This window comes from Equus quagga, chromosome 2 (genome assembly GCF_021613505.1).
Source record: "Equus quagga isolate Etosha38 chromosome 2, UCLA_HA_Equagga_1.0, whole genome shotgun sequence".
NCBI classification, from domain to species: domain Eukaryota; kingdom Metazoa; phylum Chordata; class Mammalia; order Perissodactyla; family Equidae; genus Equus; species Equus quagga.
In genome coordinates, this window is record NC_060268.1 from 95,539,495 (window position 1) to 95,566,780 (window position 27,286).

At 55.7% G+C, this 27,286-nt stretch overlaps 1 protein-coding gene across 10 annotated transcripts in view; it reads left to right on the forward strand.

Moving 5' to 3' along the window:
* CEMIP (cell migration inducing hyaluronidase 1) overlaps positions 1–27,286 on the forward strand; it is a 144,295-nt gene that overhangs the window by 94,209 nt on the left and 22,800 nt on the right. For all 10 annotated transcript variants that reach the window (XM_046653314.1, XM_046653321.1, XM_046653322.1 and 7 more), the window contains 9 exons: positions 651–783; positions 1,553–1,744; positions 10,547–10,722; positions 12,387–12,596; positions 20,316–20,521; positions 21,235–21,304; positions 22,131–22,259; positions 24,597–24,682; positions 25,610–25,741. In XM_046653314.1, the coding sequence (XP_046509270.1) occupies positions 651–783; positions 1,553–1,744; positions 10,547–10,722; positions 12,387–12,596; positions 20,316–20,521; positions 21,235–21,304; positions 22,131–22,259; positions 24,597–24,682; positions 25,610–25,741 (1,334 nt within the window). The remainder of the gene's footprint in view (positions 1–650; positions 784–1,552; positions 1,745–10,546; positions 10,723–12,386; positions 12,597–20,315; positions 20,522–21,234; positions 21,305–22,130; positions 22,260–24,596; positions 24,683–25,609; positions 25,742–27,286) is intronic.

A 27,286-nucleotide genomic window follows, 5' to 3' on the forward strand; every position in this document is an offset into this window, starting at 1 on the left:
TTCTTGGTACTATTCTTTGAAGCTGGCGTATATTTTGCACTTACGGCACATCTCAATTTGCACTAATTACGTTTCAAGGCTTCATTAGTTGCATGTGGCTACCATGTTGGCCACTGCAGTTTAAAAGTCCTGATGCTCAGGCTACACCCCAGACACGATCAGATCAGAGACTCTGAGGGTGGGGCCTGGGCGTGAGTCGTTGTAAAGACTCCTTGTGTGACATGGAACTGTGTTTGGGTCCCAGGGGCTTGAGCATAGCGAGTCCTCAGTAGGTGTCGGCCACTGTTCATGGAGCTGGTGGTGGTGCTGGTACGAGTCATGAGAAGCCAGCCCAGCTCCTACGAGAGTGCCTGCTCGTTGTAGATGGCCCATAAGAATGACCCCAGTGATGAGCACTACATCGCGGGTCGGGATGCTGAGAATTGGAAGACCCCGGGCAAGGCATTTGTCCGTCCTGCAACTTCACACTGTTTTCCTTATGACAAAACTGATGGGGGCCATCACTGGGGTCATGATCTTGGACCACTGTAAACGGTTTTTGCAATGGGGACGATTTTAGACTTGCGAGTATATGTTTATAACACTAACCATCACCTTCCTCTTTACCAAAAGAAAATGACCTTGCTCTATAATTTCCGTGCCATTTCCAGGCCACGACGGCGGACGGAGTGAACCTCACCGCCGAGGTTGTCTACAAAAGAGGCCAGGATTATAGGTTTGCGTGCTACGACCGGGGCCGACCCTGCCAGGGCTACCGGGTGCGCTTCCTCTGCGGGAAGCCTGGTAAGCAGCCGCTTGCCGCGGACCGTGGCTCTGTTCTTGGCGCTGGCGGCCACGTGGCGCGGGCTTGGCTGGCTGGCTCGGCCGCTCCAAGTATCACAGTGACAGGCCGCTCCTGCCGAGCTTGTGATGGAGAGCACTTCTGTGACACGGAGGCTCCTCAGAGTTGGCAGGGCCAGCAGCCCTGCCTGCCCATATGCCTTTCAGGAAGGGCAGGGCCTGGTCCAGGAGCCCTGGCGGGCAGTGGATGGGCTGACCTTCCTGCATCTCCCCCCCAACCCCCAGGGACACGCAACCAGTGGCCTCTTAGATGCTGTTATTTTAAACCCAGTTCCCAATGTGCTCGTTAGAGGGGCTGGAAATGGTGGGTTGGTTCGAGGGGGCGCTTGGCCATCTCCCGCAGGCAGTCATTACGGAGAGGCGTTCTCTGGGGGAGACACTACTAGCTACTGTAAATAATAGTTGAGAGGAACTATATTTGTTTTACATCTGGAGCAGAGTGGGTGTGGTGGGGCCGCCGCATTTGACTCCAGCTGGGGACTGAGTGGAAAATTCCCCTGCCCGGAGCGGATGAATGGCCCTTTTCTGGTAGGGTTTTTATTGACTTCAAAAACCTGCCCCGAGACCGGGGTGGGGTGGGCCTGGCGATTTGGGTTTTGGATAGGCAAACCTGGCATTTACTCATTCGGGGAGGGGAGGGGCGGAGGTGGGCCGTCGAGAGTCTGCCAAGTGCAAAGGGCAGCATCTCAGTCCCTTCTGTCTTGGGTTCCAGTGAGGCCCAAGCTCACCGTCACCGTCGACACCAACGTCAACAGCACCATCCTGAACCTGGAAGACGACGTGCGGTCGTGGAAGCCTGGAGACACCCTGGTCGTCGCCAGTACCGATTACTCCATGTACCAGGCAGAAGAGTTCCAGGTGCTCCCCTGCAAGGCCTGCGCCCCCAACCAGGTCAGAGTAGCAGGTAGGACGTTCATAACCAGCGCCCGGGCTACACGATTCTGAGAACGTTAGGCTTAACGTTGACTGAAATCACAACAAATCCGTATCAGTCAGCTATCACTGTAAGAATGCTGCATAACAAAATACCCTTAGCATCTCGTGGCCAGATTTATTTCTGACTCACGCACCTGCAGCCTGTCTAGGAATCGGCATCTCTAGACTGAGCTCAGCTCCAGGCCAACAGTTGGGTTCAGATCAGCTCCACGTGACTCTTGTTCTTCCCAGGTCAGCTTCTTCTCGTAGGGGAGGCGGACAGCTCCTGGAGGGCGGAATGGACACACAGGAGGATGCTCGAGGCCTGGGCTCAGGGTAGCTCACTCTCACCCCCACATTCTGTCAGCCAAAGGAAATCACACAGTCAAGCTCGAAGGGGTGGGGAGGCCAATTTCTCCCACCCTGACTGAGGGGAGGGAGGGCATGTTTGTTAGGCAATGATGGAATCTACCACAGAATTGTACATCTCCTTTTTCTAGAGTTTAAATCTCTTCTTTCTATAGTTTTTGGGTTTCCCTTTCTCTTCTCCTAAATCTTGACTTGGGTGCCCCGTCGTTTATGGTAGGTGAGGTTACGGGAGTCATAGATTGTTATACGTACAAAGCGACCTCCAGGACCGTCCAGGCCAATTATTCTCAGTGGAGAGAGTTATGCATCAATTAGCATCTTTGGTTGTAAGTGACAGAATCCAGCTTGACTATCTTAACCTAGAAAGCAACTCATTGGGAGGCTATTCAACTTAGAAACTAAAGTCCAAGCTCAGCAGCCAGCCTGCAAAAGGACCAGGACCAGGGCAGCATCCTCAGGGCAGCACTGTCCACAGGAACCGTGTCCATCCCTGCTGTAGCACTCAGGTCACCTCCCAGGGATGGAGCGCGGATGGGCTGGTGGCTCGGAGGAGGCAGGGCACCCTCCTTGATGGTCGCTCTAAGACTGTGTTGGATGGAGAAAGGGTCACTCCCAAGAGGAAAATTGGGATGTATTGCCAGAACAAAGGAGCATCAATACTGGGCATTAAAAATATCAGCTGCTACAGGAGCACTGTGCCTGGAGAAGTGTTAGAATCGGGGTAGGAGGAAGACTGTGGAGCGAAATAGCGTATTCAATATATCCCAAATACCTATCATTTTGGAAATAAGACTTCAGAAAGTAAAATGCAGCACAATCTTTTTGGCTGGTGGGGATGTGCTCGAGAAAGAATTTGGGGGAGCAAAGGTGAAAAAAGCTGAAAAACGGTGATGGAGTCCAAAGCCCTGATTTTGCTCGTGGGGGAAGGAGACCGTGGAGGGCACGTGGCTGAGGTGGCCCAGAAACACCACAGCTGTGGTCCCAGGGCGGCGACCCCAGGACTCAGATCCTGCAAAAGGAAGGTTGGCAATATTTCTGGGAGATGCTGGCCTGGTGGCTGTGGCTGGAGAGAGGAAGGAGGCAGCCACCGAGGGTAGAAGCTGAGACGACCAGATGTTGGTTCCTCGATGAGGTAACAGTCTGCCTGTTTAAACAGTAATTGGTTGGAATCCCCACCTTCTTTGAAAAAGGTTGGAGGGTATCTTATAACAAACTCAAATCCAAGAAAGTCTTCATCCAGGAAAAAAAAACACACAAAGAGTGAAAGACTGATGGAAAGAGAATCAATTCAGCAGAAATCAGGGAAACTGAAGTTGGCACAAGCTACTGAAATAGACTATGAAATGTATCTCTGAGCTTCCTGGCAGCCAGAGCAAAGAAAGAAACTTCACAAATTATTTAACTGTTATTGTCCAACAAAAGGGAGGAGACCAGAGGCCAGGAGGCGCCACTTTCCCTTAGCTCTGAGCTGTGGAGGAGTATGTCGTGGGCGTCTTCATGTGAAGGATGCTACATAGCAGCAACAGCAATACTGGGAGCATTTGATGCAAAGACGTTCGGTGTGCCTCTCTTTGTAGTTTGACTCATGATATCAGATGCCCAAAGTGCCGTTGGTCACGTTCTCTGAAGACATTTTGAGAAAGGCTTTTTTTCTTTTTTGGTAGAGGCAAAATTTTTAGAAGAGGCTCAAAGACCATAGGAGTTGAATTCCAGGAACACCAGTTATTAGCTGTGTCACCTCAGACAGTGACTTGACTTCCCCCTGCCTCAGTTTCCTCATCTGTCCAATGGAGATAATGGTCACACATACTTTGTGGGGAGTTTGCATGTGGAGGTGCTTACAACAGTGCTGGCACACAGTCAGCACTCAGTCGATGTCAGCTGCTATTAGTAGTCGTATTAGGGGCAATAAATCAACAACTGAGCGTAAAGTTGGAAGGAAGGAGGAGGTGTGGCCCAGAGGCCACTGGTTGAAACGTGGATTTTACAGCTTGTCTGTTCTGCCCCTCTGGGACACCCAGGTGAAGGGGGCTGTGGAGGGAGAAGCAGGCTGTGTCTATCGTTATCAGTAAGCAGCACATGGGGTCTGCCGTAGGCCTGCGGAGGCCCCGAGGTGCTGAGGCCATTTCTGTGAGGGTGCATGTCCCACCCTTCTTCCACCCCCGGGCTGTCCGGGCGTCCTCGCTCCTCCCTTCGCAAGGACACGCATGGGGAGGCAGAAGGAGCATTTCATCATTTATTCATTCAGCCAACAGTTCGCGAGTACCATGTGGCTGTGCACCCAGCCTTGGGGGTGCTGGGTGAGCCAGACAGACCCGCTCTCCACACTCAGGGAGCCCGCAGTCCCGCGGTAGAAAGGGACACCCAGCAAAGAGCCATCCCGATGGAAAGAAAATCCCAAATGGGAGAATGCTATGGAGGAGGAATATGGGGACTGTGATGGGGGCATAGAAAAGGGGGATTTGTCCAATCAGAACAGGCGTGGGAGCCTTCCGAGAAGAGTGTGTGATGGGGCAGAGAGCTGGAGCTGGAGGAGAAGCTAACGAGGCCCGAGGAGCACAGAGAGGGACGGCCAGGTGCCCAGACCTGTGCTGGGCCCAGCATGCGGTGCTCTGGCCACAGGAGAGGAGCTGAGCTGGAGGGGCGAACAGGAGAGCTGCAGGGGGCGGGAGACAGCAGGAGCCGCTGCCATGGTGACTTGGGACTTCATGTGAGTTCTGGGGCCACAGGGTCCCGGGTGACAAAACACTCCCCAGCTCCCCGTCTGCAGGAGAGCAGTGAGGGTGAACCCTCGGGTCTTCCCCAGATGACTCTGTGTCCCCCGGGGACAGTACACGTGGACAGTCCTTCCAGGATGTCAGGTGTACACCTGGACTCTTGGTGGGAGTGGCATCAGATGGTCCGAGCTGATGTCACTGGTCACCGTGAGGTGACGTGGTTCTGCATGGCATTTGTGGCTCCGAGGAGGGGGAGAGCCTGCCGTGAGCCCTGAGTGTGGTGGAAGGAGCAGCTCCCCCAGGAGAGACCCCTGGGCCTCATCTACACCTGGCATTGGGCACCCTGGAGACTGGAGGGGGCTCCCTTTGAGCAGGTCCCGCTGGGGCAGCTGTGATGTCAGGAGCTGCCTGCCTCCGCCTGCGCCGGTTGGCATGTGAGCTGAGAGCTGCTCCTCTTGACAGTGTTTGACTGACAGGTGCACCTGCCTCTGGAGGCCTCTTAAGGCAGGAGAGAGAGGGAGGTGGCTGCTCTGGCCCCGAGCACCAGGGAGGAAAGGAGGCTGGACCCCTCAGGACCCTGCCATGCCTTGGTGAAGCTCTGCCTGTGTCTGAGTCTCCACCAGCCCCACTCCCAGCCCACCACCTCCCTCCCTTAAAGATGTTAGGCTGGGAGTGCACCATCCACGTCACTCTGCTCTTTGGGGCTTAGGTGAAAACAGCGCCTCCTGGTGGATAGCACTGGAAATGCCCCAGGTGGGGTGTGTGTGTGTGTGTGTGTGTGTGTGTGTGTGTGTGTGTGTGTGTCCAGGGGAGGCCCACATTTCTCCTATTCGGCCCCAAGCCCATTCTTTGCCTTGCCACCCACCACTGACGTGGAGTGAGGATGCACCTGCTTCGGTCTCGTCCATAACTGAGCCCCCTGGGCCCCCACCCCAGCCATCACTTGGGGTCCCCTCCCCCGGCTGGGCGTGGACAGGGACATGGCCTTCCTGGATCCTGCTTTCTCCATGCCCCATTCCAGTAAACAGGCCATTTTGCATTTTAAGAGTTTTCTGATGGGAAACAGATGAGGATAGCAAAGTGATGAAAAAGTGTGAATCATCTAAAAAAATATTTCAGAGTTTTGCCAACCACAGCATGATTCCTGACACCTCCTGCTGTGGCAATTGGAAATCTCCATTTTCTGCCCCATTTTCACTCTCACCTTCACTTTGCTTCTAATATCCCCCCAACACACACACACACACGCTTTTATACACACTCGGCCACACGGAGACGCCAGGGCGGCGTGGAGGCTGGCTGGGCAGACCTCGCTGAGAAGGGGCTGGTGGAGCTGTGTCTGGAAGGACAAAGCAATTTGCTTCCTGGGCAAGGTGGGGAAGGCTGTCCCAGCTGGAGGGAGCCGCTCAGAGAAGAGCTGTGAGATGGGAAGTAGCAAAGGCTTGTTCAGGAAAGTGTGGGCGGTCCGGTCCAGCTGGAGCAGAAGGGGACATACGGGAGTGACGGCCGATGAGCCTCACGGTGTCCGGGGTTTACTCTGTGCATCCTGAGGGCTGGCAGGACTTCATCCTTCTGTACCTCAAGACCCGTCCAAGGACCTGCTGGGTTGAGGAAGCCTTTGGAGGTTTCTCTGGGTGTTGCGGGTAACGCTGTCCGTGGGGGTGTCCAGCAGTGAAGAAGAGGGTCTGGATCTCGCATGCCTGGAGGCACGAGGCCTGGAAGAAATCCTAAGGGACAGATGCCCCAGGGAGGGATGGCAGACGGTTTGGAGATGGTTTGGGAGAATAGGAAAGGCAGGGAGGCAGAGGGTGCTGAAAATTCTTTGGTCTCCTTATTGATCCCCAAGATCTTCCATTGGCGAGGGAAAAACGAAGCAGGAAGGTGTGTCCAGACAGAGTTAGATGTGCAAGAGCTTCACTGTGGGGAAGGAGAGGGGGGCGTGGGAGGAGCCGGGAGAGCATCAGACCGGGATGCAGGTCTGATGCCTGTGAAGGGAGGAGGGAGGGAAGGACCATCAGGCTGCAGGAGCTCAGACCGCAGTGCAGCTCTGAGGAAGTCTCGGCAGGGACGGGGGCTCCAGAGCAAAGGCTGCCTCTTGGGGAGGCCTGTGCGGGGCGGGGACGGCCCAGCTCCAGACCGTCTGCCACGCTCCACCTTTGGGAGGAGCCCAAGCAGCACAGGCCTTGGCACAAGCACAGAGCACAGCTGATTGCAGGTGTGGCAGCTGGGGGCCGTCTGCTGGTCTGCTGGCTCCACTCTGTGCGGCAGACCCCCCCGGGGAGAGACCAGAGGTGCATACTCCTGGGCCGTCAAGAGAGAACCTGGACCTGCAGACGAGGTGACGTGCTCAGCCTCAGAGTCAGAGTCGAGGGTTTGTGGAGACTAAACAGTTCTGGAAAGACAGCCCTCGCATTCTCCTGGGGCACAGTCGCCGAGTCCCAGAATGGATGAGGAGGTGCTCACGGCGAAGGCCCCGGCTCACAGCGCTCGCTCGCTCACAGAGCCAGAACCTGGTGGTGAGAGACATGGCCCCCCAGCCTCAGTCACGGCTGCCCCGGAGGGCGCGCTCTCCTGGGAGTCGTGTGCCCCGTGTCCTGGGCCTGGCGCTCTCCCTGGTCACCGGGCAAGCCCTCAGCACCATCTGACCTTGCGTTTCCCTGAGTGAGAAGCTGGGGAGCTGGAGAAGTGACTGCAGAAGGCCCCTCTGGTCTGATCCCCCATCAGGGTGACAGTCACTTCCCAGCGCATCAGCTGCCGGACGTGGGTGTTTAAAGGTGGCCTTCATGTGGGCCTCTTCCCTCATCAGCCACAGACGCTGCTCCGGGGCAGCTGCTGTCTGGCTCCTTCCACAGGGGCCGCTCAGAACCCCCCACTCCGCTGTAAGGCCCCATAACTGGTGTGCTTGTGAAGGCCCCAGAGCCGACGGGCGGAGACTGGCCAGGGGTGGGAGAAGAGGCTCCCATGTGGCTGGCCAGAGGGGACCCTGCTCCTGGACCTTAAAGCTGTAGACTCGTGGCCTGTGACCCAGACCGGAAGCCACAGTGGGATGCACTGGAGGAAAAGGCCCCAGGACTTGGCAAAGCTAACTTGTTTCAAGGTCTCTCCCCTGGGTTGATGTCAGAACCCTATTTTGTACCAGAACCCTGGTAGCCCCCGCATGGCGTCTACTCCTGACCTCTTCAGAGGGGGCACAGACCTTTGGCATCAGATGTCTTTGGGGATATGAGCATATTACAGTAAATAGACTCTTTGTAAAGTTAATTTTTTTAATACTTGAGACCTTTTTTTTGCTGAGGAAGACTGGCCCTGAGCTAACATCCATGCCCATCTTCCTCTACTTTATATGTGGGATGCCTGCTACAGCATGGCTTCATGAGCAGTGCATAGGTCCGTGCCTGGGATCCGAACTGGCAAACCCCAGGCCACCAAAGTGGAATGTGAGAACTTAATCGCTGCACCACTGGGCTGGCCCCATACTTGAGACTTTTTTTGAGAAGGCCTCTATGGTAGGCTGAATAATGGCCCCAAAGATGCCCACGTGCTAATCCTCCAGACCTGTGAATGTTGCCTTACTTGGCAGAAGGGACATTGCAGCTGTGATTAAGTTGAGGCTGGTGAGATGGGAGATTATCCTGTGTTATCTGGGTGGGCCCAGTAGAGTTACGAGGCTCCTCATAAGAGGGACCCAGGAGAGTCAGACAGAGAAGAAAGTGATGTGATGACAGAAGCAGAGTGTGAGTGATGCCACTGGAGATGCAGGAAGGGACCACAGGCCACGGAGTGCGGGCGGCACTAGAATCTGAAAAAGCCCAGGAACAGACTCTCCCGGCCCTGCCGAGACCTTACCTCCTGCCGGGGTGAAGCTGGCTTTGGACGTCTGACCTCCAAGACTGTAAGAAGATGAACTTCTATTGTTTTAAGCCATGACGTTCGTGGTGATCTGTTACAGCGGCCACAGGAAGCTGATGCCAGTTCCAAAATGGATGTTTTCTCAGCTTTGCTGTGCACCAGTTTCTCATCTTGAACTAAGATGCTTCAAACAAACCACCATCTCCCTGAGTCTGCAGAATCCCAAAGCAACAAGCCTCCTGAGGACACTGCAGACCCACCCACAGGATGCGCCCGGGAAGGGTGGGCGGGGAGTGGCTCTGCCCGTGGGAGAGAGAGCAGCGCGCGGTCACTGTCAGTGGGTGCTGCTCAGGGCTCACCATGACCACGGCCTTTGCGTGTGGGCACCGGCGGTGTCTTGGGGCTGAGCTGTGCTCTGTGGCTCCAGTCAAGGTCACGGTACAAGCCGGGCAGTGTCTGTGGTGTGGTTCAGGCTGCGAACCCACAGCAGAGGTTGTTGCCTTCTGTAATTGCATCCTCGACTGGGAGAGAGTGCCTGCCAGCCAGGTCAGCAGTGTCACCGACAGGCCAAATGTGGAGGCAGGCTAAGATCTGCTCATTCCAGGAAACAACTTGGGATCATGGTGGAGGCAGAGTTGGGGGCTGTAAGTCAAGGACAATTTCGAATTTCCAAACTCGTGTCACCCCGCACCTTTCTTAAGGTGCATTCGCTGCAGGTGGAGGAGGAGGAGCCTGGAAGGGAGCAGTTAAGTGGATTGGATGAGGCCGAGTGGAGCGGTGGGAGGGAGACAGCAGAGGGAAAACGGAGGCGGGTGCTACGGACCGCAAGTGCAGGGACTCTGGCCGAGGCAGGAGAAAGGCTGACAATAGCCCAAGGGGTGGTGAGATGGGCAGAAAGGTCTTTTCTTTGTAAGAATTGGAAGGCCTAGGTGAGCTTGAAAACAGAGCATAAGGAACCCAAATGAAGAGACAGAGACAGAGAGCATCCTCTCCTCCAGGCCAGGGGGAGGCAGGGAGGTCGTGATGAGGTCAATACGGAGTAGGGTGCAAGCTCTTTTACACAGTTCTACGTAGTTCCGTACAGGCACCCCAAACCTGGCCACAGGGCTGGACACAGAAGCGCCCACCTGGCTTTCTAGAAAATGCAGTGTAGACGCACACTGTGCATGAGGTTGAGAGAAGCAGAACAGTGGTTTGCCTGCCTAACGGAGTACGGATTTGCCCTGTCCTATAGCAGGTGGCTTTAAAGAGAGATGAGATGTGTGTTACATCCACAGGAATCCCAGCTGTAGGCGGTCCGGGGCATCAGCTTTGTGGGGTCATCCAGAGCCAGGCGTCTTCTCTCTCGTTGCTCCGCCATCTCTGGGGCATGGTTCTCGCCTGCCTGGGGGAGGCTGGCCCACCAATGCACATCCACACTGCAGCCCCCAGGGAAAGGGCACGGGCAGGGTCACCTGAAGTTCCCACGTGTCGCTTCTGCCCATCTTATGACCACACGGGACTGCACGGTGGCTGGGGAACGTGGTTCTCCTGAGAGCCATGTGCCAGCCACGTGCCACATGCAGGAGATCCTAGTACCAAAAGCAGAAGAGGGACAGGCATTGGGGGACAAACAGCCATTTCTGCCGTGGGCTTCTGACCTCAGCATGCATGGCTGTGAATCCTGGCTCGATGAGTAACTTCACCTCCCTGGGCTTCATTCTTCCATAAAATGGGACTGGGGGCCATGGGGACCACCATGCACGTGGGTCATGGTGATGCACAGGCAGCAGGGTAGAAGCACCTGGCAGGGGCCTGGGACACAGTGGGCACATGCGGCACCCCTGACCTCCCACCTTCCCCCATTTCTGCCCTAGGGAAGCCAGTGTACCTGCACATCGGGGGGGAGGTGGACGGCGTGGACATGCGGGCCGAGGTCGGGCTCCTGAGCCGCAACATCGTGATCATGGGGGAGATGGAAGATGAGTGCTACCCCTACACCAACCACATCTGCAACTTCTTCAACTTTGATACCTTTGGGGGCCACATCAAGGTACGGGTCTGCTGGGCTGGGCTACGACCCAACCAGGAGACTTCCCACAATGCCAGTCTGTGGGCGGGGGTTCTTGGTCGGGGAGCGGATGGAGGAGCGGGAGCAGGACCAAGGGAAGAGTACCTTCTGGAAACTGGAGAAGTCTTACGTATTATCCATCAGCATCTTGTTTGGCCTGACAATACTTGGCAATGAGAGAGATGATGGAGCCAAGCTGGGATCGTCTCTCTACTCCCCAGTCACCTTGGATGAGTCACACTGTGCTCCCCGCCTTCCTGATTTTCAACCCCAACCACTGCTTTCTTCCCTTTCTTCATTATTGAACCCTGATCACTTCCTAAAAGAACTGGCATTTAACGCACAGAAAGTCACGTTTACAATAGAGCCATTAAAATACAGATAAGTGATTAGCAGGGGAGAGGAACGAGAAATTCTAGCATTAAGTTTACCCATTTTCCTGGTGGAGAGTTGAGGTGATGACAGAAACAAGAAAAACTTTCTGCTCATCTGAGAAGAACAGTGGAGTGAAACTTACAGCATTCACGATGGGTGCCCCACTGGCATTTTAGGGGAGACAATTTTTTGTCTTGCAGGCCTATGTTACAGGATTTCTAGCATCCTGGTCCCTGCACAGTAAATGCCAGTGGTGCTCCCCAGTCATTGCAACCACCGAAAACAGCTCCACATACTTCCAGTCGGTGTCTGGGGAGGGGTGGGGGCGGGCTGGCGTTTCTGTCCTCAGTTGAGAGTCTCGTGAGAGAGACTAAAGCAAAGATAGCAGGTTTGCATTACACAGGATGCTGCAACCCCATTCCCGGTCCCGAGAGGAAGCCCTGAGTGAGCAGACTCTCCCTGCCCAAACCAGGCCTCAGAATCGTTCTCAACACAGCTCTCCAGAGCAGTCATGGCTGGGGCTGGCACTCGGGTTGACACCTACTTTTGGAAGGAATCGTTAGCATGTCCTTAAGATCACCCATCTCTAGTATAAGTTGGCTGAGCCCAAGTTTCGACAAGAACCATTTTGGAGTGTGCTGCACAGAGAGCTCCTGGAGTATAGACACTCAGTGTGGTCAGGTGGCTCCCTGAGCAAGCCGCAAATGGCTCCACGTGTGCTATAAACCCAGCGAGTGGAGCACCCACAACTCACACACATGCCCCAGAGTCATAGGCTCACGGAGACTCCCAGCTCGGCGTCCCCTCCCCCCCGGGGGGGGCCTCAGATGGTGGACATGGCACAGGCTCTTATGCCCTGTGGTCCACCCCGTCCTGGATTCCCCAGCCCTCCCGGGGTGTGATTTTTGTCAGCCTCCCCCCAGGTTATCTCAGCGTTATGCCTTCCTTACAACCCTCACTGGCTCAGGGGGCAGGAACAGAGGGGGAAGCAAGCCCCAGCAACCGCACGGTCCCTTTGCAATGCTTGGTTGCAAGCAGCTCGTTGCCCTGCTACATGTCTAGGTGTGAGCATTGCCTCGTCTCCCTCAGGGTAAGAAGGCCAGGCATCATAGCTCGTGTGCAGAGAACAACTTTGATTTACTGAGCATCCAAGGCGGGCATTAATGACGCACTTTGAGGACAATGCATGCGCATCATTGGAATGTGGGCATCAGCTCGGGGGCAGGGAGCGCCTCCCGGACTCCCCCTGACTCTCGGCTCTCCTCTCCCAGTTCGCGCTGGGGTTCAAGGCGGCCCACCTGGAGGGCGTCGAGCTGAAGCACATGGGCCAGCAGCTGATGGGCCAGTACCCGATCCACTTCCACCTGGCAGGAGACGTGGACGAGAGGGGAGGCTACGACCCACCCACGTACGTCAGGGACCTGTCCATCCACCACACGTTCTCTCGCTGTGTCACTGTCCATGGCTCCAACGGCTTGTTGGTAAGCGCCTCCTTCTCGGGGAAGCAAAGATCTAGAACCCCTCACCCCCTCCCCTGATACCTGACAGCTCACTGCTGGGCCCAGGGACCACTGGCCTGGAACGACGTTTGGGTCTCGTCCCTGCGTCCAGGGCCGCTGGGGTTGAACCACCCTCAGCTCCGATTTTAGGATGATATCAGATGAGGGCAGGTCACCAACAAAAGAAGGAGGAGATAATAGGGGTGTGTCCTGGCGAAAGGGCACCAACTACAGAGGTGGTGAGTAGTTAGTGTCCTGTGGTCACCGGGAGTCTAGTTCCTGCTGCGCCTCGTTAGGATGATGAGAAGTCCGAGGGTCATCCCGTGACTGGGGCATGACGGATCAGCTGACCGCAGACCAGGAGACGATGCCAAGACCCTGTGCTGTGGCGCTGGTGCCACAGACTTGGGCGCTGGTAGCGAGCAGTGGGCTCTTTTCTTCTCTGGAACCAAGTGTCCTTCAGAGCAAGTGCACTGGGAGAAGGGCTCTCCTTAGCAAACTGGAGTGTGTGTCAGAGGCTTGTCTTCGTCTGAACAGCTAATTTTTACACTAAGTTGATCCTTCTTTAAGTGAACTAAACTTGCATCCTCTATAAACTTTTAAAACTGGACATTACAAAGTGGTGCCCTGCGAGCCGAGTCCAGCTCGTGTCTTACTCGGCTAACGCAGCTTTGGAGAAACTCTGATAATCGTTTACACTAAACTGATGATTTGACACTAAATTGGACTTTCTTTAGATGTACTAAACTTATGTCCTCTGTGAGCTTTTAAAACCACACATCACGAAACGACACCCTGAGAGCTGAACCCTGTGACCAGGTGTGTATCATTTGCTTAAACAGCGTTTAAAGAGACATTTGAATTAGTTTCCATTATTTAAAAATTAAGAGATTTCACATAAAAATCTGGATTCCTGGCTCCTCTGGGAAAGTAGACTGAGCTGGCGGCACCAGACCCACGTTCCTGCCCAGCCTCGGTGGATCGGGGCAGAGACACAGCTGCCCCGCTAGGCCCGGCCTGCGTTGTCCGGTGTGCCCCGTGCCTACCACTTCCTAGCGCATTACAGTAAGTCCCCAGGCCGGAGCCACTCATCGTGTTGCCTGCTGGCCCCTATGGGCATCTGAGCTGGGGACCCCTGCTTTACACAGACGCAGTGGAGCCCCCCACCAGGCGTGTGGTGCAGGCAGCTGAGGCGGCCGGTCAGCGAGGGGCTGGTGAAGCCACTGTCAGTTCCTTGTGTTCTAAGAGTGCCTGCTGGCTCTGTTTAAAACTCCACTGAGAACAGGGGGAGAGCCTGCGCTTCGGGGCCCCGCCTGGATGGCCTGGGTTCAAGGGCTTGGTCCACAGGTTACGAGCTGTGGGACCTCAGGCAGCTTACTTGACCTTCCAAACCTCGGTTCCCTCCTCGGTCCAGTGGGGAAACAACCCCAAACACACAGGGCCGTGAGGGAGGCAGACCCGGTGCCCTGGCTTGGCTGGCGTGCAGGTGCTGGCTGGGACCTGGGCCAAGGCTCCCAGCAGGTGGTTGGAGGGTTGTGGGTGGAGCAGTTGCTGGAAACATGGAGTCTTTTTATGGCTCAAGGAAGAAGCAAAGAGAATGTTTTCTGGCTGAAGCAGAAAGACAACAGGATTTACACTAAGTTCAGATCGTTGGGGATGCAATAGAAGGTGCAGGACGAGCTTGGGCTCTGGAGCCGTCTGGCTTCTGCTGCTGAACAGCCGTGGGGCCTGGGGCCAGTCGTTTCCCCCTGATGCCTCTGTTTCCTCCTCTGTGAAATGGGGAGGACAGGACGTCCCATTCTACACGGTTGAGGAGTAAAGGGCGAGGGGGCTGCTGGGCCCAGGGCCTGGCGCACTGCGCCTGGAGCAGGCGTCTGGTCTGTTCTGTTCGCCCGTGCAGTTTGCTGACTGAATGCGTGAAGGGAGTCATCGATGTTCTCACTCAGGCTGGAGATTAAGCCCAGAATATGTGGTGGAAGGAACGGGGTGGAAGTGAAGAAAGGGAACAGGCCTGAGTCTGAGGAGCCTTACCCGCCTGACGCATTGGTTCTAAACCTTCGTCCTCAAATTTAGCTTAGATTCACCTACGTTTAACATTAGTCACGCGAAAGAGACAAGAATACTGGGAGCCTGTAATTGCAGGTCGGTTTGAGTGGAAGCTGCTCTGAATCTCAAGGTGGTCACATGCACACACACGCATGCACACACATGCACACGCACACGTAGGGAGGCTATGCTGTCCCACCCACTTGCCGTGTGACCGTGGGGAGGCTGTGTGATCTCCTACGTCCTCACTTTCCTTGGATGTGCTATGAGAACACGATGACTACCCCTCACGGCTGTTCTGTTATGAACTGAATATGTTTCTGAAATGTGTTCAGAAAACACGTTTGAATGCTTTCGGCCGACTTCGTAACAGCAGAGCCTCCTCAGAGCCCAGGTCTCAGCCGCGGGGGGGGGGGGGGGGGGGGGGGGGCTTGGGGGGGGGAAGCGGGGCAGGTGGCACTGGGAGGGGGGCCAGCGTCGGCCAGCGCTGAGGGGCACTTGTCAGGGCAGCCGGCAGAGCAAGCTTCTCAGCCGGGATGCAGGCTGGGAGAGGCTGGGAGAGCAGCACCACCCGGGGTCCAAGTTAGCACGGACGAGCAGGGGATGGGGAGATGCGCGGAGCAGGAGGAAGGCAGCAGGCGAGGAGCTGCCCATGGGGCTGGCTCATTTTGAGCAGCCGGAGAGGTCAGTTGCCCCCACAGTAGAGTAGGATTTTCAGAGCCAGAGCCTTGCTGTCCTGCAGATCAAGGCTGTCTCCTGTCTGGCCCCGAGGATTCCGACCACCAGGCTGGGAGGGAACACTGTCAGCTCCCCGGATGACAGCCGGACGCCAAGCTGCAAGGCGCTTGCACAAGCCTGGTTGGGGGGTGGCTGCAGCCTCATCCTGCTGGCTATGGGGGCTCCGACCATGCTCAGCTCAGGGCTGCGCTTGATGGCCAAGCTGGTGGGTCAGAATTTGGGGCCTGCCGGCCCGTGTGGCCTTCCCAAGGTGAAACCAAAGTGCTGTGGCTTAGAATCCAGATGAAGTGCAGGCCTCTAACTCTGTGGGCCAGAGGCAGCGGCATAAAGGGGCGCATTCCGTGCGGTTCCCCAGGAGCCGCATCTCTGGGCGGGAGCTGGGGTTTTGTGGGTTGGCACCTCACCCTGTAAACGCTCCACCACCAGGGCAGAGACGCTGCCTCGGGAGCTGGACTCTGTCCATGAGAATTTTACATTAGCTCCCTTCATTTTGGCTTGAAGGATTTACCAATGGCTGAGTTTGTTTAGAAAGATGTTTTTAGCTGCTGGGATGAAAAGAGGCCAAATACAGACAAAGACTTCATTCTGATTCAGAATGCAGAGGCCGCTCAGTAGCATCGTGGGTACCTTTCCCCTAAAGCCATCCCCCGTCTGCAGATGCCCTAGACCCCAGAGGGGCAGTCACTGGCCCATTGGAAAGGGGGATTCTTGGTCGGGCAGAGCTGAAGTGCCTTGAAGCTGATCCCAGTGTCCCGGGCAGCCCACCCCATGGGCTCCTCCCTGCCGCGTCCTTAGACACATTCTGGTACCCTCCATCCTCAGCCAACAGCTCCCCATCACCCCCTCCCCCTGGGGCAGCCCTTCTCTGCTCTTTCTCTTTCTTCACCACCTGCTTTCGGAAGGAGTAGTCTGAAGTTGACATTTCCACCAAGGCCTCTTCTCTTTCCCCTCCTACCTGACAAATGTGTGGGCTTCTCAGCTTGTGCTCCCTGGAGCCTTGGTGACAGCTCTCAGCAACATCACTCCCTGCGTCACCACCAAGCTCCTCCTCGGCAAGCCCACCGCCCCCTCCGCCCCCTCGTCCGACTCCTGACACTTTCTCCTCGTGGCCGTTGTTGCAGGCTCAGCAGAACAGCAGGTTACGGAGGATGGAGTCATGGTGACCTATTCTCATCCTGCCAGTGTCGACTTGGGGACTGAGCGACACTTTCTGAGCCTCAGTTTCCTCCAGTGTGAAGTGAGGATGATGATAGAACCATCTCAAAGGCTTTTCGGGAAGATTAATGTTTGTGACATATTAGCAAAGCTATTAAGTAGAATTGCCACCGTGCCACTCTCTCTAACTGTGACCTGGGCAAACCTCCCTGGCTCCCCGAGACATGTAGGTCTCCCCTTGTGAGCATCGTCAAAGGTTGCAGTAAAAACACATTTGATTTAACGTTGATTGTCCTAGAGATGCCCAAACTCGTCAAGCCGCAAAGCCCTTTTTTCACGCAACTTCCGCATCTCGCAGAGTTAGTGTCTGCAGAAATGAGTTTGGGAAATGCCTCTCGGGATGTTGACAGCATCAGTGGTGTCCTCCTTGGAAGTGGGTGGCTCATGACAAAGCTCCAGGATGCTGGCAGACATGGGGCGGAGGCGGCCTGCACATCCTCTGCGGGAGAGAGGGCAGGTGTCAGATGGGCTCACGCAGAACATGTGCTTCTGGGCTCTGGGGCAGGACACACGGATCGCCTTCTTGTTCGCTCCTGGAAGACGGTGAATCCATCCCAGTACTTTCGAGGAAGGGAGAAAGGACTCCAATATGGATTCTCCAGTTTTGTTTTCTCCTCCTTTCCTTTTTTTTGAGCAAAGTGTGGGTGGAAGAAGAAAACACGTCCTTTCCTTCTTTCCCACCTCTTGCACTGCTCAAGCTGTGTTACCTTTGATATAAATGCCTCCAAGAGCAAAACATGCTTAAAACCAGGATGTCCCTAACAGGCTGCCCCGTGTGGTTGTGCAGGTTGTATCCTGTGCAATCCCAGGGGGCACCACACATGGACTAAAATCAGTCCCCAAGCCCTCCAGCCCCAGGGAGACACCCTTCCTTTGATGCTGTCCTAAAGATGGCTGGAGCGCCCTGCGTATATGGTGGGACCCCACTGCCCTCTCTCCCAGGCTCAACGCTCTGGGAATTGTGGGAGAGGCTTCTGTTCATCCCCTTTTCCAGTTTCTTGAATTCAGTCTCACCCACTTCTTGATTCCTGTAGTTACACTCTTCTCTCCTTCCCACATGGGCCCAAATGAGGAACCTAGACTCTTGTCCTTAGAAACACATTCTTCTCCTCATTATGCAGAGTGATTTGGTTCTGTTTCCTTTCCTGGCTTCTATTTGCATATCCAAACTCTCATTAACACACTCTGCAAAACACCTTACCTCCCCCTCCAGGGCTGTTTTCTTTAGTGGCTCAAAAAAAATTAAGAATAAAGGGCAGAAGCTTGGAAATCGCAGTCTTCCTTTGAATATGATCATATTTGCTGTCACGTCTCTCGCTGATGTGAGTTATGTCGTACCCACTCGAGAGGGCAGAAACACATACAGTTCATTTGTGTCTGCGTTTGTTTGTTTTAAACAGCAATTTCTTTCTCCTGCTGGATCCAGGGTGATGTTGGAAGCCGTTCCAGTTGGGGTGAACTTGTTTGCACAGAGCAGTTCCATTTACACCTGTTGTCCCAGCTTAGTTACTAACAGCACCCCTTTCACTCCCAAAAATGTCCTGGTTCAGACGATAGACTAACGGTCACCCTCTCTGGAGAAGTCCCTGAGGGCTGAGACTTTTCTCCTCCACGATCTCACGCCTTGACTCCACCAATAACAGCTGAAGACTTAAAACAGCTCTCGGGAATCGCTTCCAGGACTGCCGAGCATCAACAGGGAAGGAGGCGTCCAGAGAAGAAAGGGGAAAATACACTTTGTGCTGGAGAATGGCAGGCAGCTCATACGTTAGCGCTGGTTAGCGTGCACAGCGGCTCGGTGGTCCCCCAGAGTCTGTATGTACATGTCTGTTTATCCGGCTAGAGTCTATGGATCTATCGATCGATCTATCTCAAGTGATGTCATAGTTTAAATATTTAATTCCGGGAGCTGTTCTGGGGGAGAACGATTGTAAAATGCTGGAGCTAAAAAGAGCTTTAGAGGTCACCCTGTCACACGTCATTGCAAGCTCGTCGCTGAGCCAAGACTTGAACCCGTGTCCTCTCCTCCCAGCTCAGGGCTTTCTTCTATCTCATTGTGCTTCTCTCTCGACTCTATATGCCGCCTCACCCCGCTGCTAACGAGAAGAAAGAAATGCAACACAAGCTGAGCGGGGTTTTTTTCTTCTTCTCTCTCTGGTGCTGTGGGGAATCAACTGGGACACAAGTTGTGGAGTCAGACAGATGGAGAATCAAGTCTCACTTCTGTCCATGCGAGGGAGATGCCTCTGGGCAGCAGTGTCATCTGTAGAAAGGTGACAGTAGTTGTGATAAAGATTAAATGAGATAACGTGTGTAAAACATTTGACACCCAGTAAACAGTATGAGTTTTCTTTCTTTCAATGAGGCGTTCCTCCCCGTAGCCTCAAGGGTCTGTTAGCGTAAGAATGTACCTAATTCATTACTCACATTCAGGGAGGGCTGCCCAATGTGGGATCCAGACAGCGGGCAAGTGGGTACAGCGGGCAGGAGGCGGGGGGCCTGGGTCTGAACACGGCTCCACCACAAGGTCGGTGGGCGTCCCTTCTCTGGGCGTCAGTGTCCTCCTCTGAAGTGAAGGCATTGAACTTGCTCTCAGGTGTCCCGGCCACCTTGAGCCTTGTCCGCCCCTGCTCGCCTTTCCAGGCTATTTATAACAGACTTTCATGGAGAAACGGGAGCTCGCCCATTGGATGGCCTTGGTGTTGACTGAACAGAGTTCACGATCACGCCCATGCCTCTCACCAAAGGTTAGGGGAGAGCAGCTTGTCCGAGAGAACAGAGAGCCTCTCTGGAGTGGGGTGGCATCTCATCTCTGGGGTGTTCAAGAGGAAACAGGATGCCGGTTGGTTGGGGACGCTTGTGAACAGAGTCTGGCGTTGGACAGGAGTAGGGCTCAGGCTGGAGGCCCTCCGAGGCCCCCAGTTAGTTCTGAGATTGATGAGTTCATAGCATTCTACAGAAGGGGCCTCAGAGCTTGTGGAGTTCGAGCCTTCACTTGTGGGAGGAAAAGTGAGTAGAGACTGGTCTAAGGTCCCTGTGCTGGTTGGATGCACGGCTAAGATGGTGCCTAAGTCTCTCGATGTCTTGAATGGTCCTGCCTCCCCCACTGACTGTGATTCCAAGAAGGATGTTGAAGAGCTGGAGTTTGCAGCCCCTCCTGGTTCTGGGCCCAGGGGTCGCAAATGTGACTTGATGGGCAGGATGGGCTACCAGGCTGACTTGGACGCGTGGGTGAGGGCACAGTGAGGACACCAACACCATTCCTACTGGAAGATGCCCGCCCGGCCCAGCTCAGAGGCTGCCTCCCAGGGGAAGCCCTCCCCACCACCCTTCCTAGTGGAACCCTCTCTGTGCAATCGCTCCACAGAGTCCTTGTCAGCTGTGTCCTCGCTGCGTCCTCACCAGAGGGGCTCATGTGACCTAGTCTATGGCGTCCTCTGGGACCCACTTCTAACATTTTGTCCCTTTTCTCACCCCACAGAACCTCAGCCCCAGCACCTCCAGCTGGAAGGGACTTTAAAGCCAGTGCTCTGTCCCCTGCCCCACCCTCCCCAGGCCCAACACCCATGTCAGGTCCAACTCCACCCCCGGTGCTCCTGGTGGGGTCTGGTGTACGGCCGATGCTGTGTAATGTTTGTTGAGTGAATGAGCACATGGATTATTGGGCGCTGGGTGAAATGTCGCCTGTCTTGACCCCTGCAGGTCAAGGACGTTGTGGGATATAACTCTTTGGGCCACTGCTTCTTCACGGAAGATGGGCCGGAGGAACGCAACACCTTTGACCACTGCCTTGGCCTCCTTGTCAAGGCTGGAACCCTCCTCCCCTCAGACCGCGACAGCAAGATGTGCAAGACGATCACAGAAGACTCCTACCCGGGGTACATCCCCAAGCCCAGGCAGGACTGCAAGTAAGCGCCCCTCTCTGCGCCGTGCGCCACTCCAGGCCTATGCCAGGGCGGCCCAGGCAGCGCGTGCCCAGTGACCGCTGAGCCTCGGACGCTGCGCTTCCAGGCTTCTGGGTGGCTCAGGCCTCACAGTCGTGACCCCCGCCGGCTCCCAGCTTCTCAGGAGAGGCAGGAGCATGTTTTCTATGTCTCCCTGCTCAGTTTGCCTCGTGTGCATGTTCTTGTCCAGAGAGAACTACTGTTCTCATCCTCAGGCTCTTCCTTCGCCACCGTGCTCCTCCGGAAGAGGGCGCGGCTGCCACGGCGGCTCCCACAGCAGGGACAGGTAGACCCCAGCCGCACTGATCCGTTCTAGACATCAGAGACAGACAGAGTCAGAGAGGTGCTTCCCCCGCGGTCAGCCTCTCCCTTAGAAACGGCCGCTTTCCTGGCTGTTTCCACTTACATTGATTTCAGAGCCAATCTCGGGCTTCACCCACAAACGCTTCCACCTTAATGAGCCAGGCCCCTTCAAGTTCTGACAGTTTTAAGTGCTTAAAGGCATCACACTTTAACGAGAGAACAGGGTTTCAGATCAACAAATCAAGGGTTTCTCAAATCACTGATAATCGGCTCTTCGAAACGATGTTAGCGTGCCTGACGTGGGCCCATGGGTGCAGCGGGACGGGAGCTGGCGGCCTCCTGTGTGACGCTGTCAATCTCTGCCCCTCCCACAGCGCTGTGTCCACCTTCTGGATGGCCAACCCCAACAACAACCTCATAAACTGTGCTGCTGCAGGGTCCGAGGTGAGCAGAAACGCCCATGCTTGGGCAGAAAGTAGGGATGGGGCTGGGGGTAGGAGACGGCTCGGCTGATCCTGAAATATGTGTGCTGTGAGCCCCGAGTCTCGATATCTGTGTAGTCAGGCTGGGAATGAAGAAGAAAAATGCCCGACTGGGAGTCAGATGGACCGATTTTAAGTGATGGCTCTGTCTCTTCATCACCCTGGTGATCATGGCTAATGAGTACTAAGCACTGAGTACTAAGTATATGTCGCAACTCACTATCAGATTGAAATTACTGTAGCTTAGAACGGTGTCTGGCACATCAGTGTTCTAGGCTAAAATAATTCAATTCATGAATCTGCCCTATGAGGCAGGTAAAGTACTGCCACCTGCCACCTGACGGGAGGACAGTAAGGCGGGGACAGGTCATGTGCCCTGGGGCACGCACGGCATGCAGACGTGGCAGTCTGTCCACACGGCCCTACTCGTGCCCACCCCTCCCCACTGCCCCCCAGGGGACCTGAGCAGCCCAGGTGCTGGCTCTGGGCCTAGGCATCCGTGTCTGTGGAATGAGAGGGGAAGTCCTTCTGTGCATCAGGAGGAGGCGGTGGCCCCACAGTGGTGGCAGCAGAGAAGGGAGGGCCCTGTGAAGGCCTTAACAGTCAGGGTGGACCCACAAAATATGTTTGCCTCCAACTTTTCCCTCTTTTCCTTCAAGACCTGGGCCACAGGGGGCAGTCTTCGGGGATGGGTGGGGGTGGTACTAGACCCCTACCCGGGCCATCCTGTCTTCCTGGTGAGGCCTGGCTGGTGCTGATGCTGTGGCTCCCCCGTGCCCCCCCAATAGGAAACCGGGTTTTGGTTCATCTTTCACCACGTCCCGACGGGCCCCTCGGAGGGGATGTACTCGCCCGGCTACTCAGAGCACATTCCACTGGGAAGATTTCACAACAACCGGGCACATTCCAACTACCGGGTAAGCCTGTGCAGACTGCGTGCCCCGCGGTCGCCTTCCAGCCCGGCATCGCGATGGTCAGAGCCAGTGGCTGCTTGGCCACGGTGGGGATGATACATTCCTGGCGTCGGTCTTGAAGAAAGTGAAGCCGCCTTCCGAGGCCACCCAGGCCACTGGCCGTGGAGGCAGGACTCTCCTCTGGCTGGTCCTGCCTTGGTGCTGACTTCGCGTCTGGCCAGAATAAAAAGAGGAGCGAGACGCCCTCGCCTGGGCCCGTGGCAGGAGCTCCTCCTCCTCCTGAGCTGGGCAAGTTGGTTTGCAGTTCACTGGAGGGGATGGTGCACTGTGGGCTGTGAAAAGTGAGGCCTGAGCCCTAAGCTGGAGAAAGACAGGATGCGGTCCGAAGGCGGGTGGACCAGTGTTCGCATCCTCCCCTCTGTCCCCTTGTGTTTGGTTCCTGGGAGATGGGTTGCTGCGTCCAGGCAGAGCTGAGGAGGCAGGCGGGAAGCAGCGATGCCCTGGCCATCCTCGTCACCCGTCAATAGTCCTGTGGTCCAGCACCAAGCCAGGTGCCCGGGAAAGGGACTGGGTCTCGGGTGTGTCGAGGACCCCCAGCCAGGGCAGTGTCAAGATCAGAGTCCCGGGAGGAGGGAGTGGAGCTCGGGAATGAGGCTGGGACCAGAGACACGGCTCTGGGGGCGAGGTGGTCTCCCTGATGCCAGGACAGTGCATTGACGCAGCCCTGAATGTTGAGCCTGGCCTTCTGGTCCAGTCCCTGATGGTACAGATGAGGAAACTGAGGCCTCCAGCAGGAATGAACACATTCAGGATCAAAAAAAAGGGCCTGACCAGGAAGAAGACCATTAGGAAGAGAAATGATCTCAGAATGGACCTGTGCTTATACCTCGGGGGGGCGGTGGGGAGCAGGCTGTGAGGAGCGCTGGGCAGTCTGGGCGGAGAGGGGGACCAGCCCCAGGCAGAGCTGTGTCCCAGAAGGCGAGAAAGAAGAGTCTCACAGAGACGGGGAGGCGAGGAGGGAGACAGGCAGAGGAGAGAGAAGGAGGGCGAGCCTCGCGTGGGCGCTTCTGAGGGCCGTGGGCCTCGGAGAGCTGTGGTCACGCAGGACAGGTGCAGAGGCCGCGTCGCTGTGGGGCAGCGAGGGCAGCGGAGAGAGTGCTGCTGCTCTTGGAGACCCCGCCCTCCAGACGCCCTCCCGTGAGCAGGGGTGGGCCCCGAGGTGCACGGTGTTCCGGGAGGGTGAGAAGGGGAAGAATATGTGAGGGAGGGGGTCTCCAACACAGAACCAGGCGAGGACTGAGGACTGACGGCACAGGGCACAGGTCGGGGGACGGCCTGGGGGAGGGTGGCAGGGCAGGAAGCAGCCGGGAGGAGCCCCGAGCTCACTGGTCTCATCGTAAGCATAGGAGGAAGCCCGCGCTTGATGTCCACACCCAGGAGCCCCAAGTCCACACCCACCGTGTGAGGGCCCTGCTCCAGGACCCTGCGCCTGGGCTAGCTTACACAGTCCTCACAGCCATCCTGGGAAATCGGTGTTGTGAGCCCGACTTACAGAGGCTGCGACTGGGCTTGAGAGGGGAAGGGACTGCCCCAAAGCCAGAGGCCAGAGAAGAGCTGGGAGTCCAGCCCCGCGTCTTCTGACCTGTGTCACCACGCTTCATTATGAGTCAGCTGTGGAAGGCAATGGTCAGTGCCGTCCGATTGTCTAAAGAGGAGAAACCCAAGTTTGAGCCTCCCCAGGAGGCCGAGGGGGTCAGGGATGAGGGAAGACCGACCGTGGCCTCCCGGCAGCGTCGCTCAGCTGCCTCGCCCCGTCTTGCCCGGGGCTGACAAAGGGGGCGCCTTTGGAGCCAGATGAGACAGTGAGGTTGTCTTGGAGTCAGGCAGGAACCAAGACCAGACCCTGGGACGACCACAGATCCCTGTCCCAGGGAAAGATGAGACTTAAGTCAAGCGTTTTATTTAAATCACTGCAGACACATTTCCCACGCATGCGTACCTGTCGTCCTTGACTTGGGGCCCGGGCTCGTAACTGCCCAAAGCAGTGTGGGTTCTGGGCGTAGACTTAGCTGTGTGGCCTTGGACAAGATCCTTAGGCCCCTACACTGCAGTTTCCTCATCTGCACCTCGGAGAGGACACTTATTCCAAATTTGAGCTGAACAATGCAGAACAATGCGAGCTCTTCACCTCCCTCCCTGCAGACCCCCTGCTTCCATTAACACATCCTGAGAGCAAAGTGGGTGTAACTGGGGCGTTCAAGAGTGTGCAGCGAGGCTGGGTGAGGAGGTGCCTGGCATGCAGCAGAGGCCAATGTGTCCCTGAATGTCCTCTGTCCCCAGGCTGGCATGATCATAGACAACGGGGTGAAAACCACAGAGGCCTCTGCGAAGGACAAGCGGCCCTTCCTCTCCATCATCTCTGCCAGGTAATCACCCTCGGACACGCACACTCCAGGGCGACCTCTCAGCTCGGCCCCGTTCCCTTCATTCATTCATTCATTCATTCATTCGTCAGGTCTCTGTCGAGTACTTTCTATGTCCTGCGTGTTGAACTAGATGCTGGGGTACTGTGGTGAAAACATGAGCGGGGCAAAATCTGAATTAGGGTCTAGGCCCCAGCAGCCGGAGGGAAACAGAAATTCCGAGAGGGTTCTGGATCCTTTGGCAAAAGCCAGTAGCCAGAAAGTCAGCAGGCACGGCCAGGCCACGGCAGGTCAGCCGGGATCAAAGGTGAAGAGGGAAGAATTTCACCATCAATTTAATAGGAAGGAACATGCAGGTCGTACCTACAAATAAACCTGGAGCTCAGCCGAAGGCCAGGGGCCGCTTTTAAAAGGTGCTGTCCAATCCTCAAGGCTGTCAGGAAAACCAGGACCGTTTAAAGGGGCGAAGGTGCTTGCTCTCCGTCCAAGTGGGTAACACAGTGACATGACAGTGTCCACAGAAGACTTTTGCTGGACTGGACATCAGCAAGAGTCCAGACTCAGTGCTCCATTTTGTAGCTAAGAGACAGAAGCCCAGAGAGGGCCCATGGCACGGTTACCCCATCAGTGGGCTGTGTTGCACGCTGGGTTTGGGACTGGCTGTCTGAACTTTCCTCTGTGCTTTGACACCGCCTGGGGAGGGCTGCTCAGTGGTGCTCACGAACAAGGGCGGTGACGTGTCCACAGCCTGCACAGGGCTGGACCTCAGGAAAAGACCTCCTGCTTCTGTGTCCAGCTCAGAATGTTCATCCAGACCCAGGGGTGCGAGTTGGCTGCTGTGTAGTCAGAGTCTTCCCGGGCACCGTGAGCAGACAAGCTCACAGCCCAGGGGGGAGTCAGTTCAGGAGCTCTCCCCGTGGTGTGTTCCAGATACAGCCCTCACCAGGATGCCGACCCGCTGAAACCTCGGGAGCCCGCCATCATCAAGCACTTCACTGCCTACAAGAACCAGGACCACGGGGCCTGGCTGCGCGGCGGGGACGTGTGGCTGGACAGCTGCCGGTGAGTAGAGAGCCGTGTGGCCTTGACAAAAAGTGCGGACGATGCTCATCCTCCAGCGGCGGGGGGAGGAGAGCAAGGCAGATAGGGGACACAAAGCACGCCAACCTTTGGCTTCTGGTCCCCCAACCAGGCAGGGGCATAGAACGACAGCAGGCAGTGACCCCAAAAAACATCTAAAAACAGCATATGGCTTCAGCTACGAGGCCAGGAGCTATGGGTCATGACCTGCCCCCAAATAGCCACTGGGCTTGGCTCTCTCAGACCACACAGCCAGTCAGTGAACAGAAGGGTGAAGAAGGAAACCAGCATGTCCTAGGCACCGACTACGTGCTGAATCCTTGGTTACACTTATTTCTTAGCATGTTTCTCGAAGACATAAATTATCATGTCCATTTTAGAGATGGTAAACTGAGACTCAGTTTAGTGAATTTCCCAAAAGTAAGTGGTTGGACCGAGACTTGAAGTTTCAGCTCATTGGTCTCCAAGGCCCAAACGAAGAAGACAAGGAACCTGAGTCCTGATATAAGGTCCCCACGGAGAGCCACCGGCCCGCACGGACAAGGACCAGAAGGGACAGGCAGCTGAGCCGGGATTTGCTTTAAACAAGTGTCATGAAATGTTCTCCTTGTCTACCTTCATGTTAGAAATGGGAGATTAGAAGCTCTGTGTAGGAAATAAGTGTATTTCTCCATTTTATTGTGTCTGATTAAAGGAGAAATAAAGGTGAAAGGGAGCAAGAGGATGTGAAAGTGTGTGAGGAGGAAACAGACACAGAATTCACACACGCGCACAGAGAGAGAGGCAGAGAGAGGGAAAGGCTGCTCAGAAAAGCAGAAGCCAGGGAGGGACAGACACTGACGGAGCCCCAGGCAGCCCCAGAGAGAGCCGGACATGGATGCAAGGGAAGTGTCGCCCGCAGAGAAATGGGAGGGCCTTCGTCTCCCGTGGGTCAGAGAAGTCATGACTTTTGAGAAGAGGAGAAAGGGGACAGGAGAGCCAATTCTGGGTTTCTGAAGGGCATCTAGGGGACACTGAGGCAGGCCTGTGCTGGTTGGCTCTGGAGGGCAGCAGTTATGGGCACCGGGCACATTTCAGCTCAGTGGAAGGAGGAACGTTCCTGCAATACAAGACGTTAGTGAGTAATGTGAGCTGCTCGTCCCCAGAGTAGAGACCCAAGGACACTTGAGAGAGAGAATCTGCAAGAGGTGAGTGAAGGAGAAAACAGGTGGCACCAACGCTGAATTCTCTGCAGTGTTCTGAGTCCAGTGAATATTCGGTCTGGTTTGCTGGGAGTTCAGGTACCCGCAAGACAGTGGGTGCCAGACTTGGGGGGCAAGACAGACTTGAGGCCCCTGCCAACGGGAGTGGATCTTCAACCCTCTGCCAGACTCCTTCCAAGTTTCCCAGAATCTGGCTGCTGCCGGGGCTGCAGGCCCACGAGGGTGCAGGGTTGGCGCAGTCAGGGGCTGACGGAAGATGGGGTCCCTTCAAGGGCTCTGAAAATTTGGCCGTTGTGTCTATCCCAGAAAGGTCACTCTAGCAACC